This window comes from Schistocerca cancellata, chromosome 7, assembly GCF_023864275.1.
Source record: "Schistocerca cancellata isolate TAMUIC-IGC-003103 chromosome 7, iqSchCanc2.1, whole genome shotgun sequence".
In the NCBI taxonomy this organism is placed as follows: Eukaryota; Metazoa; Arthropoda; class Insecta; order Orthoptera; family Acrididae; genus Schistocerca; species Schistocerca cancellata.
The window spans coordinates 106633702-106649357 of record NC_064632.1 but is presented as its reverse complement, the minus strand read 5'-3'; the positions used below and the strand labels follow the sequence as shown (position 1 = coordinate 106649357).

At 43.5% G+C, this 15656-nt stretch overlaps 1 protein-coding gene across 1 annotated transcript in view; it reads left to right on the top strand.

Moving 5' to 3' along the window:
• The window catches only part of LOC126092656 (radial spoke head 1 homolog), a 179756-nt gene that overhangs the window by 30762 nt on the left and 133338 nt on the right, over positions 1–15656 (top strand). The window contains exon 2 of the mRNA XM_049908378.1: positions 5311–5530. Coding sequence (XP_049764335.1) covers positions 5311–5530 — 220 coding nt within the window. The remainder of the gene's footprint in view (positions 1–5310; positions 5531–15656) is intronic.

Below are 15656 nucleotides of genomic sequence, written 5' to 3'. Positions count from 1 at the left end.
ATGTATTTCTAAAGCAGGAGGTAAACATTTATTTTAGTTGTTATTTTCATCACATTCTGCCAGGCAAAAAAAGGAGGAAACGAAATTAAACTTCACTGGTTGAAAGGGTATGTGACGTTATTTCAGTGATTAGAAAAGAAAGCCACATTACAAAGAACTTGGCAGTATGATACTCCTTATCAGTATGACGTTGCTCCCGCTCTGGCGTAGATGCATCCACTGATTCCGTTGGGAAGGTTGTCAGAATCCGCGATGCAGGGGAAGCGTCTTTTACTAGTAATCAAAATGTCCTGGGTCCCTGGTGTGGACCAGGGCACTGCTTAAACTTTGAATAAAAATAATCAGCAATAGCGGACGAAGACTCTCGGCATAAGAAGTCATCTCCGTCCTGCTGAAAGTTATTTGCTCTGTCTCGATCGTTCATTCGTTCAAGAGCAATAAAATGTTTGCCGCTTTTATTCAAACCCGAATACACTGTCCTCTGTTATAAAAACGTTGAACAGAAATTGCTATTGCGAACAGCGTGTCTCAGTGCACACATTTACATAATAACAAAACTAACTGGCGTCCACTGTGCAGGAAATTAAATCGAAACGTGAGATGAGAAACGAAAGGACCAACAACAACTGAAAAGAATCTCACCTGAAAAATTACCGCATAATCACCAGCATCAACTCAGCATTAAGAAATCGCGCCAGCTAAACTATGTTAAAATAAAATTAAACTACTGGGAGAAAGACTGGAACGATTTTCTCATACTACAAAAAATTCTTACTTGAAGTGAAAATACCAACCCGTTCTTTATAATGACAACGCTGTATTTTAAACTCTTATTTCACAAGAACATAAAACTCACAGAAAACCAAAAACTTATCGTTATGTACAAAAGTCTTACATGGTAGTGCTCTTACAACTGTACAAATTGAAATGAATTAAACTGAAATGACATAAACTGAGGTGGAGAGGTGGACTGTTCCGTTGATAATGCAAATCCATTCTCTTTGCTCCATAAATGCTGCGTCTATAAGTCCTTCCATCAGATTAATAGTTCCTAACATTTTTGTTCAGCAGACTCCTCCTCCAATAACCACTAAGCTTAAAGTTCTGCCAACTCACTCCATGTCCTACACCCGACTACTCTCCACATTACCATTGAGCCAAAGATACACAGGTTCAGAGATTCTACTGAAACTGCCTTAGTCGACTATTCCACAGATGTCACACGCGACTGCTTCACTCTCATAACATGAAATTTCCACTCATTCTGAAACCATCCGAAAATAAATGTCCAGTCCGCCTATACATGTCCACCTTTCACTGCCAACGGTCTTATCAAGAGGACGGGGGAACGGACCGAGGTTAGGGGTGGGAAACTCTCCCTAAAAGGTGGAAGAATCAACAATGATCAACGGAATGAGGACGCAGAAGGCAATGGAAGTCAATGTATTAAAGACATATGATTTTTATCCACACGACATGTGGCCTGCAGTTGAAAAAGTGGCATGATGATCTCCACATTCAGATCTCCAGGAGGGGACTACCAGTGGGAGGTGACTCTAAGGGAAGGATTGAATAACCAATGAAGGTATAACGTCCTACGAGTCGGAATATATGTCAGAAGCCAGAAGATAGCAGGAATCTGAACAGGGAAATTCAAAGTTTCAAACCAGATATAGTGTGAGTAAGTGAAGTGAAATGAAAAGGAGACAAGGATTTCTGGTCAGACGAATGTTAGGTACATGAGCAGTAACAGAAAATGGTTTAAAAAGAGTAGAGTTCGTAATGAAAAGAAAGATAGGGCAGAGAGTGAGCTACTAGAAACAGTTCAATGAAAGGATTGATCTCATCCGGTTCGATAGCAAACAAACGAAGACAACGATAGTTCACGTATACATACCGACGTCGCAAGCAGACGATGAAGAGCTAGAGAAAGTATGTCAAAGTATATCAGGATACAGCGCGGGTGATTTAGTATGTAAAGGGAGATGAAGATCTGAAAATAATGGGAGAATGGAACGAGGTTGTAGGGCAAGGAGTAGAAGAATGGGTTGTGGGGGAATATGGAGCTTGGCAGTAGGAATGAGAAAAAAAGAAAGACTAATTGAGTTCTGCAATGAATTTCAGGTGGTAATAGCGAATACTCTGTTCTAGAATCATAAGAGGAAGAGGGACCTTTGGAAACGTCTTGGAGACACGGATGCATTCCAGCTGAATTACATCACGGTCAAACAGAGATTCCTAAATCAGATATTGGATTGTAAGGAGTACTTAGATCCAGATATAGACTCAGATCATTATTTAGTAATGATGAAGAGTAAACTAAAGTTTAGGAAAATCGTCAGAGAGAATCAGTGTGGAAGGAAGCGGCATGCTGAAGTACTAAGAAATGAGACGCGTTTGAAGTTCGCTGAGGATGTGGTTACTACGATAAGGAATGTCAGTGCAGGCAGCTCAGTTGAAGAGGAGTGGACATCTCGGAAAAGGGTAGTCACAGACAAAAACAATAACAAGGAAGGTACCTGCGCAGAATCCTTGGGTGACGGACGAAATTATTCAGTTAATAGACGAAAGAAGGAAGTATAAAAATGTTCAGGGATATAGCGTTATAAATCCCTTAGGCGTGAGATAAACAGCAAGTGTAGGGAAGCCAAGACGAAATGGCTGCAGGGAAGATGTGAAAAAGTTGAAAAAGAAGTGAGCGATGGGAGGACTGACTCAGCATATAGAAAAGTCAAAACAACCTACGGTTAAGTTAAAGGCAAGGGCGGGAACATTGAGAGTGCATTTCCACTGTTAAATGCAGGAGAGAGAACAGATAAGTGGGGAGAGTACATTGAAGGTCTTGGCTGATAACATGATAGAAAAGGAAATTGAAGTCGATATGGAATACATGAATTTTAAAAAGCTCTCGAAGACTTTAAATCAAATTAGGCAGAAGGTATTGATAGCATTCCATCGGAACTTCTGAAATCGTTGGAGGAAGCTGCAACCAAACAACTATTCAGGTTGGTGTGCAGAATGTATGAGATTGACGACGTACCGTCAGACTTTCGGAAAAATACCGTCCACACAGTTCCAAATTCAGTACTGGTGGATAACTATCACACAATCGGCTTAACACCTCTTGCATCCAAACTGCTGATAAGAATAAAATACAGAAGAATGGAAAAGAAAATTGAGGATGAGGTAAATGACGATCAGTTTGGCTTTAGGAAAGGTAAAGGCACCAGAGGGGCATTTTGACATTGCTCATGGTAATGGCAGCAAGACTGACGAAAAATCAAAAGATACGCTCATAGGACTTGCCGACCTAGGAAAAGCGTTCAGCGGTGTAAAATGTTACAAAATGTTAGACGTTTTGAGGAAAACAGGAGTAAGCTACAGGGGAAGACGGGTCATATACTATAGGTACAAGGAGCAGGAGGGAACAATAACATTGGAAAACCAAGCACTGCTCAGTATTGAAAATGGTGTAACACAGGCATGCACTGTTTCGCCCGTACTGTGTAGTCTGTACATCGAGGAAGCAATGACGGAAATAATAGAAAGGTTTGAGTGTGATTAAAATTCAAAGTGAAGGGATATCGCTTATATGATAGGCTGAAGACACTTACAGTATGTGTTGGATAGAGTGAGCAGTCAAATTAGTACAGAATATGGATTGAAAGTAAACTGCAGGAAGGGATGAGTCCGGAGAGCCGTGCGCGCTAAACGCCGCTTCCGGGACGGGAGATAGTGTGACATTACAGCCTTTATCACTGCGTTTCCTAACATGTAAAAGTTTTTTTTTCTGTATTCGCGTCAGTATGTGCGAACTTTTAACATATACCAATGAATGTTGTAACCAGATATCTTTGCCGCGCTCCTGAAAAGCGCAGAATATCACCATAGCTATAAACTGTTATACGCGGCTATCGATCAGTAAAAAAACGATGCACCTATGTTTCAAAAATAACAATTGCCAATTTTTACTTCTGCAGGGAGCCGCGCCGCTCTCTAGCTGTTCTTCTGTGAATGTGTTGCGAGTCGGACGCAAAAGTATTGTGCTCCATACTGATATAATCATTTTATTGTAAATTTAAGAGTTTAAGTGATTAAAAATATATGTAGCCACAAACAAGCGAGAATGTGTATCATGAAAATTCTCTCCACCGCCACAATGGGTGGCCATGTTAATGTAAGTTTCCGTTTCGTAATATAATACTTGAAGCCTTGAAGCTTATTTAATTTCAAAGAAAATCTCTCAACCTTATTTTCATTAATTATACTTGTGATAATCTTTTCTGTTTAAAAGATTTATGCAGCTGATGATCCAGCGTGTGTTCTGTCGGAACAGGAGGCTGTCGTAACGACATCGTTATAGTATTCATTCCAAGTTCTTTCAGTTCCGTTTATATGTTCGTACAAATCCAATTAGTTGGTCCCTTAGGTTTCTTTCATGTAACTTCTGTCTGTTTTCTCCGCGCGATCTTACTCCGAAAAAAAAAATTCTGTTCATTTTTTAGTAATTTTCGATATCGCGAATGAGAAAAGACAGCCGTCTCCTGCTCCGAACGGAACACCACGACTTTTCTAACGTCGGAGAGTACCGCACGAATTTTCCGCTAAAAGGTAATAGAATTTCTTAAAGCTGGATCAATTACACATGTTGTTGCTGTTCTCCGACAAATCTGGTGTGATTAATAGTAATTTATTCTGTCACGACAAAAAGAACCAATTTTATTTTTACCAAAGCAACAAAGCTTTCAATTAAATTACTAAAAAAAAAATCATACCAGAATAGCCGGCCACGGATGAACTGCGCGCGGAGGGTTAACGAGAGGGGTCGAAGTGCAGATCAGCCTGGATGTGGTTTTCAGGCGGTTTCCCACATTTCAAATTATGTCAGCTGCTGATGACGCTGTTCCAAATCAGTACGTGGCATTTTCGTGTACTTCAAGTGATCGCTCAATATCTGACGCTGTTAACGCCTCTTGTACCCTACCAGGCCAGGTAACAACGCTAATGTACTCTGGTGGCTGCTCTACACGTCACGGACCATTGCAACTCAAGTTACTTACATGCGGTGTGTGTGTGTGTGTGTGTGTGTGTGTGTGTGTGTGTGTGTGTGTATGTGTGTGTGTGTGTGTGTGTGTGTGCGTGTGTGTACGAAGTTACATTGACATCTGTTTGTATCTTAGGGGTACTTCACTTTTTCTGTGAGGTAGTATTATACATAGATAAATATAGAAATCGTAAATATTTTATTTTACAAATTTTAAGCGAAAATTCGGTGCACTGTGTTATTTGTGCCCCGTTGCGTTTGTACAGGAGTACTGGGGGGAGCGCAACGCAGCGGACCAGCGTCACGGGCGGGGGTGGGCGCGGCTGCCCAACGGCGACCTCTACGTGGGGCAGTACGCTCGTGGCAAACGACACGGCGTCGGCATCTACGTGTTCCGCGGGGGCGCACAGTACCACGGCGACTGGCGGCAGGGTCTCAAGTACGGACAGGGTGTCTTCCACTACCCGGACGGCTCCCGCTATGAGGGTAAGTCGGCGCAGGTAAACACTGTGCGCCCCGAACCGGGACTTGGCTTCTGGACAGAGCACTACATGCGCGTAGCGAAGCCGAAATCGTTCCCCATCACGCGCTTCCCAAGCGGTCCGTCTTAACTCTGCCAGCAGTTCCCATACTAGCCCCACGCAGGCGAACAGTCGCTGAAATTGGATACTATCTGTACTGAGAGTCTCGCCGTCGCCAATGGCCTTTTCCGTCTACATGTCAGCGACAAAGGTGAGTTTTCTTGTGACAGCTCTCTGCTGTGTGGTTTGGCACGAGAGCGGCGAAAGCGAGGTTATGAGGGACCATTCTTTTTACGAAAAATTCTAAATATAGTTAGACAATGTAAAATCAAGCAATGAGAGTGATTAAGACAAAATTCATATTGGCTGTCCTTGACGAAGGTCCCACTCCTGGGTGGTGAGCGCGCCTGACTGCCGCGTGGTGGACGCAGTCTCGATGCCCGATGGTGCCAGGGATTTTTTGTTGTGTCTGGGAATCCTGGATACTCGGTTCGCTAGACAATCAAACAACTCATATTAATGAGTTATATTACAAATAGACAAATACAAATACTTAACAGAATGAGATTTTCACTGTGCAGCGGAGTGTGCGCTGATATGAAACTTCCTGGCAGATTAAAACTGTGTGCCCGACCGAGACTCGAACTCGGGACCTTTGCCTTTCGCGGGCAAGTGCTCTACCATCTGAGCTACCGAAGCACGACTCACGCCCGGTCTCACAGCTTTACTTCTGCCAGTAACTCGTCTCCTACCTTCCAAAATTTACAGAAGCTCTCCTGCGAACCTTGCAGAACTAGCACTCCTGAAAGAAAGGATATTGCGGAGACATGGCTTAGCCACAGCCTGGGGGATGTTTCCAGAATGAGATTTTCACTCTGCAGCGGAGTGTGCGCTGATATGAAACTTCCTGGCAGATTAAAACTGTGTGCCCGACCGAGACTCGAACTCAGATGGTAGAGCACTTGCCCGCAAAAGGCAAAGGTCTCTAGTTCGAGTCTCGGTCGGGCACACAGTTTTAATCTGCCAGGAAGTTTCACAAATACTTTACTTTGACAGATGTGTTCCAAGCAAAGGGCGACATACAGAACAATCAGACTTCTTCAGAATAGACAAACACAAGTCTGTGCTACGTAGAGATTTCTTATGATGGAGGTTATGATGTGTCGGCTAACGAAGTGGCTAACGTTGAAGCTGCCATCCAAGTGGGCTGCCACCAGTCGGGTGTGGCCCTTATGTCTTTTTCACCTATGGGCCGCTGCTGTCGCATTGACGTCCTGGAGGGAGGTCGGTCAGCGTGCGATTGGTTGACTCTTGTCACAGCCTTCTCTTCTCTGCCGTTCCCGACTGTGTTAAGGCGCTGACTTTACGCTGTACATTCCTCCCCCCCCCCTCCCCAAAACGACGGACCGTCGTCGTATATGGAACACGACAATTGAGGTGGGGTAAGAGGGGAGAGGCAGGAGCATCGACACTCAGATGGACCAGAAACAGTGGCTGCAGGGGACGTCAGACTTCCAGTCGTACGCCGCCATCCAGCCTTCGCTTTGGTGGAAATGTCCCTTGGCAAACACCCAGAAGCGAAGGCATCCACCTCCTGAGGCCCATTCCAAGATGCAGAAGGTGTCGGCCGCTGTGGCCTGGGCTGGTCCAGTTTCATTGATAGGACGAGAGGAGGCGGAGGAGGCGAAGGCTCCGTCTCCATGGAGTCGTCCCGCAGTGTCGTGGTGACACCCTCTGGTGGCTGCTGTGGCTGCGCTGTCCTCGGGATCCGTGAATCTGGGAGAAGAGATACAGAAGGATCACTGTGCACATGACAGTAAGGAATTTGATTGCGATGTCGGCGCTGTAATCCGTCTGAGCCTGAAATGAGATAAGTGCATGCGCCAAGCCGACGAAGGATTTCGCCTCGCGCCCACCGTCTGCTCCTGCTAAAAACCTGAAAAACACAATATCATGGGGCGCGAAGCGATACTTATGGCCTTCCTTTGGCGCCGGATGCTGAGGAAGGTCGAGTAGGTGGAGCAGTACCCGATGGCGGCGGCCGTGAAGCAATTCCGCCGGCGATGATCCATCTCGTGGATGGGAACGATGGGAGGCGAGAAACAGTTACAATGCTTCATCCCTGGTGTGTTCGGTGCGAAGTTTGGCCATCTGCTGTTTGAAGGTTCCGTTTCGCTGTTGGACTGTGGATGGAACGGTGCATTAGTTACATACTGTATTCCATTGCGTTCACAGAATGTTTTAGCTTCATTTGACATGAACTGAGGGCCATTGTCCGACACTATGACTTCAGTTAAACCTTCGAGGCAAAAAATGGAGGACAACGCATGAACTGAGCTAGATGACTTTGTGGAGTTCATTGGAACAGCAAAAGGAAACTTGCTATAAGAGCCTATCACAATCAGCCTACAAAAGTTCCAAAAAAAGGACGCGCAAAGTCTATGTACACACATTGTTGTGGTGATTGCTGCTAAGGCCAAGCAGAGAATTTTTGTGGTGGAGCAGGCTGATTTTCCGCACATGCGTGACACTGTGAAGTCATCTGTTCTATTTGGGTGACCGTACCCTGTCAAGTACAGGGTTTACGCGCTAACTGTTTCGTACAAAGAGTCCCCCAGTGTCCTTCGTTTATTTTTGCAAAGCTTTGTAGATCAACACATACGTCTGAAAAGTATGTACACCTCTACTGTTTATGACATGACCAAGAAAGCAACTCATCTTTAAAAATGTTACACTTGTCCGGTCTACGTTTTAGTCCTGCAGCAGGTAACACACGAAACAAAGCACGCAAATTTTCAATGTGTTCTTCAGGTGTACGACCTGCTTCGACAATATCGACCAAATAGTTTGAACAATTTCGTTCTTGAGCAGTCAGCTGTTCCAAATACCGTTGGAAAAGGCAGATACGGAAGCACTGCCAAAAGGCAAACGCAAATATTTAAACAAGCCCAAATGAGTGTTAACTATGCACACTTTTTGAGATTCTTCATCGTCTGGTATTTGAAGATATGCGTCACGCGAATCAAGTTTTGAAAAATAACGACCAGCACTTAATCTGTTCATGAGGTATTCTGGGCATGGCAACGGATAGATATCAATCTCAGTTTGTGGGCTTATGGTAGACTTAATGACAACACCGACGTGAATGCAACCTGAAGGTTTGGGGAGCAAAACCAGTGGACTTGCCTTCTGGCTAGTTTTTATGGGTGCAATAGGTCCGCTATCTTGCAGTTCTTTAAGTTCAGCAGCTACATTGTCTCGTAATGCAATGGGAACTCTTCTGGCCCGGGAAAATTTCGGCTGAGCCCTTTCTTTCATAGTAATATGTGCAACAGAATTGTTAGCCTTTCCTAAATCTTCAGGAAAGAGTTCAAGGAATTCTTTCAGCAAGCGAGGTACAGTGTCATTGGCACTGAATGCAGTCACTGACAGATTTTCATGAATTTGAAGGCCAAACAAATCAAACGAATGAAGGCCAAATTTGTTCTCACAATCATGTGATTGTAGCACAGTGAAATTCACAGTTCGTGTATGTGAGCAATACATGGCAGATCAAGTACATTTTCTGAGAACTGGAATGTATTGTCCATTATAAGCCGTCAGATGCATATTAGTTTTAGACAGGCGTAGCGAGCCTAACAGTTCATTTGTGTTACGATTCAGCAATGTAACAGAGGCACCTGCGTCGAACTGAAATTTCACATTTTTTCCCACTAAACTGCTAATGAAAAAAAAGTTCGTTAGACTAGCATAGCGCCAAAGAATCTGTTTGCTTGCTAGTTTTGCTAATGCATGCATCAGGCTTTGAAGACACTGCAATGATTACATGGGCCTTGTGACTAGATTTTTGTGAGTGAGCAGAATTCTTATGTTTGCTCCTTTGCAAACATACGGATTGTACATGACCTTTCTTGCCACAGGCGTAACATTGTGTTTGTCTGGACGGGCAATCTTGGCGTCTGTGTTATGAATAGCACCAAGGGCATGGCTTAATTCTATTACTGATGTAGCTGCCTGTTTAGAGAACTGTTTACGCAGCTTGGCGCATTCATGCTTTTGCTGCCTACTGGGCCAGTTGTGAGCAAGGGATGACTCAACCCGACAAATTTGTGTTTGCTCAAATTTATCGGCAACTACAGCACCTAAATCATACTGAACTATTATTTGCACTACATGATGAAAATATGGATCTGACTGTTTCAAAATCTGTTCTCTAAGGTTGACATCAGTTACATTGTACTCGATTGCATCACATGACATAATATCTTAATCTAAAGCACCACAAGCACATTTTAATTTTCTTTTCCACATCGTACCCTGCAAATCAGCTACCTACTCGCGATAAGTCTGATCTGAGCTTTTCTTGCAACGAAAGAATTGATACCTAGCTGGCACCACATTCACTTGTTTGCCACAATAGTTAGTCAGAGAATCTACAACCTAATCATAGGAAATCACTTGGAGTGCCATTAGGGAACAATTTCTGAATGAGGCGACACACTGCACTTCCTACTATTGACAAAAAGAAATGTAGTTTCACAGTACCTGACACTTTGTGAGCAATGATGTGGGCTTCATACCGTTGCAATCACTCGAGCCATTCCTCTTCTTTTTCCTTAAATTGGCGAAAAGGCGGTATGATACCCGGAGCAACAGATGTTGCATGTTGGTCGGTTGACCGTGCTGCATTGGGCGCTTGGTTAACCAGTAATTGCTGTACAGTGTTTAGAAGGGTTGCAATCTGCTGTATCTGAAACTGAAACATCTGTGTTAGCTGCGTTGTGTCTATTGCTTGCAGCTGAGTCACCTGCCCAGGGGGTGGAAGAGGTGGATAGCTCATTTTGGAATAGGCAAATGCAATAAATTGACAACTGAAGCAATAAAAACAAGCACATAAGCAAAGAAAATTTCTGCAAGGCCCTCCTGTGGGAACACTGAATAGAGAGAAACACTATAAGAGACACCGTCAAAACATGTAAACACACCCCTACAAAGAAAGCATAATGTAGGACTAAGGTGCCAGCAAAACACAAAAGCCCATGAAAAAACAAAACAGAGACAATCGGTGGCAGCTGGTGGCTCTGGGTTGTCGCTATGTTATTGCTCCTAATCGTCAGCACGATGTTGTTCAGATATCCCATCCTCATCACCTTGATGGTGTATTAGGAATCCTGCATACTCAGTTCGCTAGACAATCAATCAAACAACTTGTATTAATGAGTTTTATTACAACTAGACAAATACAAATAATTAACTTTGATAGATGTGTCGCAAGCAAAGGGCGACATACAAAATAGTCAGTCTTCTTCAGAATAGACAAATACAAGTCTATGCTATGTAGAGATTTCTAATGACAGAGGCTACAATGTGTCAGCTAATAAAGTGGCTAACATTGAAGCTGCTATCAAAGTGGGCTGCCACCAGTCAGGCACGGCACTTATGTCCTCTTCACCTACGGGCCGCTGCTGTCGCGTTGTCGTCCTGGAGGTAGGTCGTCAGTGTGTGATTGGCTGACCTCTTCTCACAGCCGCCTCTTCTCTGTCGTTCCCGACTGGAGCGGGATACACTCAGCCTCGTCATGTCAATTGAGGAGCTATTTGACCGAGTAGTAGCAGCTCCAGCTCACAAAAACTGACAGTGTGCTGATTCCATGTTCCCCCATACCGCATCCAATGACGCTATTGGTGGAAGATGACACGCAATTGGTCAGCGCCAATGGAACCGCCAGAAACTAAGGACGGATTTTACATTCTTGCCAAAGGTCATATGGTAAAATTGTAACTGAGAAATACAAAAAAACCTGTTGTCCAAACATTTCAAAACGGATATATTATATAACTGCTCAAGGAAATATATATGTACAAACTTGTCAAATAATATATAGAAGGCAGTGAATAGCACCTTTTTACTTTAGTCTCTGTATCTTCTTTTCTTTGTAAGTGATAAAAAACGCCCGATGTTATTTTTCCCGCTAAACAGATCTGACTTTTCCACTGCTGAGACAATTTTCATTAAAATCGGTTATCTATTTACATTCTTATAGATGATGATGTGGGTTTTTTCTTTGTTTAGCTATTGCGAAACGTAAATACCTTATTGGAGAACACAGGTAGGAAAAATACCATTCCCCCGTGCAGCCTTTACAAAAAATCACGAAAAGAAAGTTAACAAAAAAAAAAAAAAAAAAAAAAAAAAGCTTAAGAAAACACAAAAGCACAAAATCCATTACTGTAAAAGATGTCAGCTCGGGGAGAAGTGGTTAAAACATTCTCATGTCAGCAGACAAAGCCGCTGTCCCGCTCCTGTGCATGCGGACTCTGCAGCATACTCGAGGATATTGAGATCCTCACTCGATATAGTCGACTGATTACTTAGGTCATTGACACATTCGTGACGTGTTCGGCGGTTTATTCATATGCAGCTGCGTGGCACGTACCCACAGCGATTCACACATGTACAACGTGCTTCCGGGTAGCGAATCTCACCTGCACATAATGCAGTGTGACAACTTAAGCGCAAGTAAGAGTGATCGAGGTAGTATGAGTCATGGCTCTGAGCACTATGGGACTTAACATCTATGGTCATCAGTCCCCTAGAACTTAGAACTCCTTAAACCTAACTAACCCAAGGACAGCACACAACACTCAGTCATCACGAGGCAGAGAAAATCCCTGACCCCGCCGGGAATCGAACCCGGGAACCCGGGCATGGGAAGCGAGAATGCTACCGCACGACCACGAGCTGCGGACAGTATGAGTCATCTTCGCCAACTCCCTCCAGACTATGTGAAGTTTATTCCACCCGCCTCCCACACCAGAGCGAAGACCACAGGACTCGGTTACTTGTGTACAGCTGTTTGGTATTGGGGCACATGAGAGTTTTAGCAAATCAGACCGGAATTGAATAAACTACAGATGCGAAAATGAGACACACTACGCCACAACGTGCTGTGCTCTCTAGGTTAACACCTCGCTATTGGGACCAAGGACCCCGTATCCGCAGGATGAGAAGTGATTGAGCTTGAAGGACAATAATATGTGACCAATGCAGCCAGCGAACCAGCTGTAACTTTTATCTTTCGGACTTCTTATGCAGAATGAAGTGATTTCAACACACCCATGGATGAGACACTGCCATCCCGCTCTGGTGAGATGCAAACACAATCATGCGGTGCTAGTGGCATCCAAAATTTTGAACATCACATTTCAATTCAATATTACCTTGGAATAAGACCTTCTTAGCTTTTATACCTTTTGAAAACGCTTTATGTGTACATTTAGTTTTTATTCAAGGCGATCAAGACTTCTACATGAGATAGGTTACAGGTTGGGCCACGCCTGGTCTTCAATTTTAACGATCGACTTCCTCTAACCTGCGATGTGCCCATTGCCTGGTATCATGATTTATTTAATACTTTTGATGCAGACAGTATATATGAAAAAGTATATATGAAAAACTGCCATACTTATCACTGAGGAGTGATAGCTATCCTTTTTCTAGAAAATACACTTCTATTCAGTCTGTCGTTTGCCGTCAATTACTTCTATATTATCGTTTTCTGGCATTGTCACAGATGTAAGGTCTGTTGAAGATGCAAGAGCAAATGACAGAGAGTTTTATAGTATGTAAACTCAAGATTACGTCCACAATTGTCATTTGATTTCATATCCTTAACACATATATTCATGGACGAGAGTACCTGAAACTGGTAATCTGGGAATAACAAACAGCGGTCAACAGACTATTACTCGGCTATTGCAATCGACTGCATTTTGTATATACGAAAAATTTATTGCTGTTGTTGTGGGCTCCAGTCAGAAGACAGGCTTGGCACAGCTCACCATAGTATTCTATCCTGTGCAAGACTCTACCTCCTTACACACTTACTGCAACCTACTTCCTTTTGAGTTTGCTTCCTTTAGTCAAGACTTGCTGACGCTCTACTATTTTTATCAACCTACACTTCCCCCCTTACCAAACTGTTGAATTGTTGATGCCTCAGGGTTTATTCCACCAAACAGTTCCTTCTTTTAGTCAAGCAATCGACTGTTTTATTTTTCTCACATTCCAAATAAATAAATCTCCTGCCGCTTCCTTGGCTTTGATATTCGTTGATGCTAGTGTCTGGCAGGCACAGTATTTCGGCGGCATGCCTCGTCATCACCGTCAGGTACTAAAGTTTATCAATGCTATTTTACTGTTTGTTGTGAAGAACTGAGTTTCGTGTGGGGCACAGACAAGTGGTTTCGTCCAAGTGATTCTCTTTTCTCTCGTCGATCGTTTATGTGTGATATCATTACTTCCTGTTCCAGTATTTGAGCACACAATTCAAACTAGGCACATAGTTTCTGCGGTTCGATGAAATGTTTTAAGAGCAGCTATTGATTTTTAAAGAAGCTACCCTACTGGCCTATGGTTTCACGACGCCTGACCACTGTGTTCCAAAGTTGCAGGATCGTCTCAGGGTAAGCACTTCACCACTGATTACTGCAATAGAGATACGAGCACACACGCCTTATATGGAGGTAATTTTAGCACAAAACTTGTTCGATGGATCTGTTTTTGAATGAAGCCCAATAGCGAGGATATCTACAGAGTGTTTCCTTAAGAGCGAGCAAAAATTTAACAGGCCGTAGAGGATGCTCTACTGAAAAATCTGAAGTAGGGAACCTGCGATCGGAGAAGCCAGCTTAAGGACATAATACGAATAAAAACACATTACTGTGTATTTTTTATTCACATTTACTTGCAGTTAACTGCAAGTTACTCTAGATACCCTCCTAGGAAATAATGAACTGAATTCAGGTCAGATGACTTCGCTGGCCATGAAATAGGACCCCGCCTTCTAATCCAGCGAAAGCCGGCCGAAGTGGCCGTGCGGTTAAAGGCGCTGCAGCCTGGAACCGCAAGACCGCTACGGTCGCAGGTTCGAATCCTGCCTCGGGCATGGATGTTTGTGATGTCCTTAGGTTAGTTAGGTTTAACTGGTTTCTAAGTTCTAGGGGACTAATGACCTCAGCAGTTGAGTCCCATAGTGCTCAGAACCATTTGAACCATTCATTAATCCAGCGAAAAGGAAATACTTCCTAGTAATCAGCCTCGTCCTCCTCATTTCCTTGCAGTAAATAAATCGGTTGTACGAATGGTCCTCATGTTTCCATAAGCCTCATTTCCTCTTTCCAACGAAACAGTCTCCCGTATTCGTCGGCCGAGAGAAATAAACACTCTCGTGACAGACGATTTCTGTTACGAAATGGTTCCCTGTACAGCATTTAAGCACTGAGAGCATTGCAGGCCACTTGAGCATACACAAGGTGCACGTCAGTGGTTTTGCGAAACTCTAGCGGCACTGTTCCGTCGTATTGTATTGTACTTCCCTTAGTAGCACTGCATCCATAATACGTTCTGTCGTGGGACATTGTCGTGCGGTACAACAGAGCCACCGTATGGAAGAGTAAAGTAGACAAAACCTGCATCATGACTCCCTAGTTATCACTCTCTTCCTCCTTGTTTCCTTGCAGGAAATAAAGAATGTAAATGTAAATAAACAACACAGTACGTGTAAACATGTACGCACGTTAGTCGTAAATAAGCTGGAAAACTGTAATACTATACAGAGCGGTAGACAAGATTACTTCCATATGTTCTTGCTAAGCTGGCCTCTCCGACCCCAGGTTCCCTACCTCAAATTGATCAGTGGAGCATTTTTGTTTTGTCCTGTTACATTTTACTACACCCTTACGGAAACACACTGTATATTACTAACCGATTATGAGGGCACTCGGTTTCTGTTGCATAATCTGACGGCTTACAGGGCCAACTACAATACAGTTTTAAATACTTCTCGCAGTTATTGATCGAATTTAAAAATTTTAAATGCTTTCATAATGTACTCAGTAAGGGCACAGTCTTATGCTATAAGTTCAACACAACAGCACAAGTGTTACAGTTAGAAACTGTGTGTTTGTCTTGTTGTTGTTGTTGTTGTGGTCGTCAGTCCTGAGACTGGCTTGATGCAGCTCTCCATGATACTCTATCCTGTGCAAGCTTCTTCATCTCCGAGCACCTACTACAACCTACATCCTTCTGAA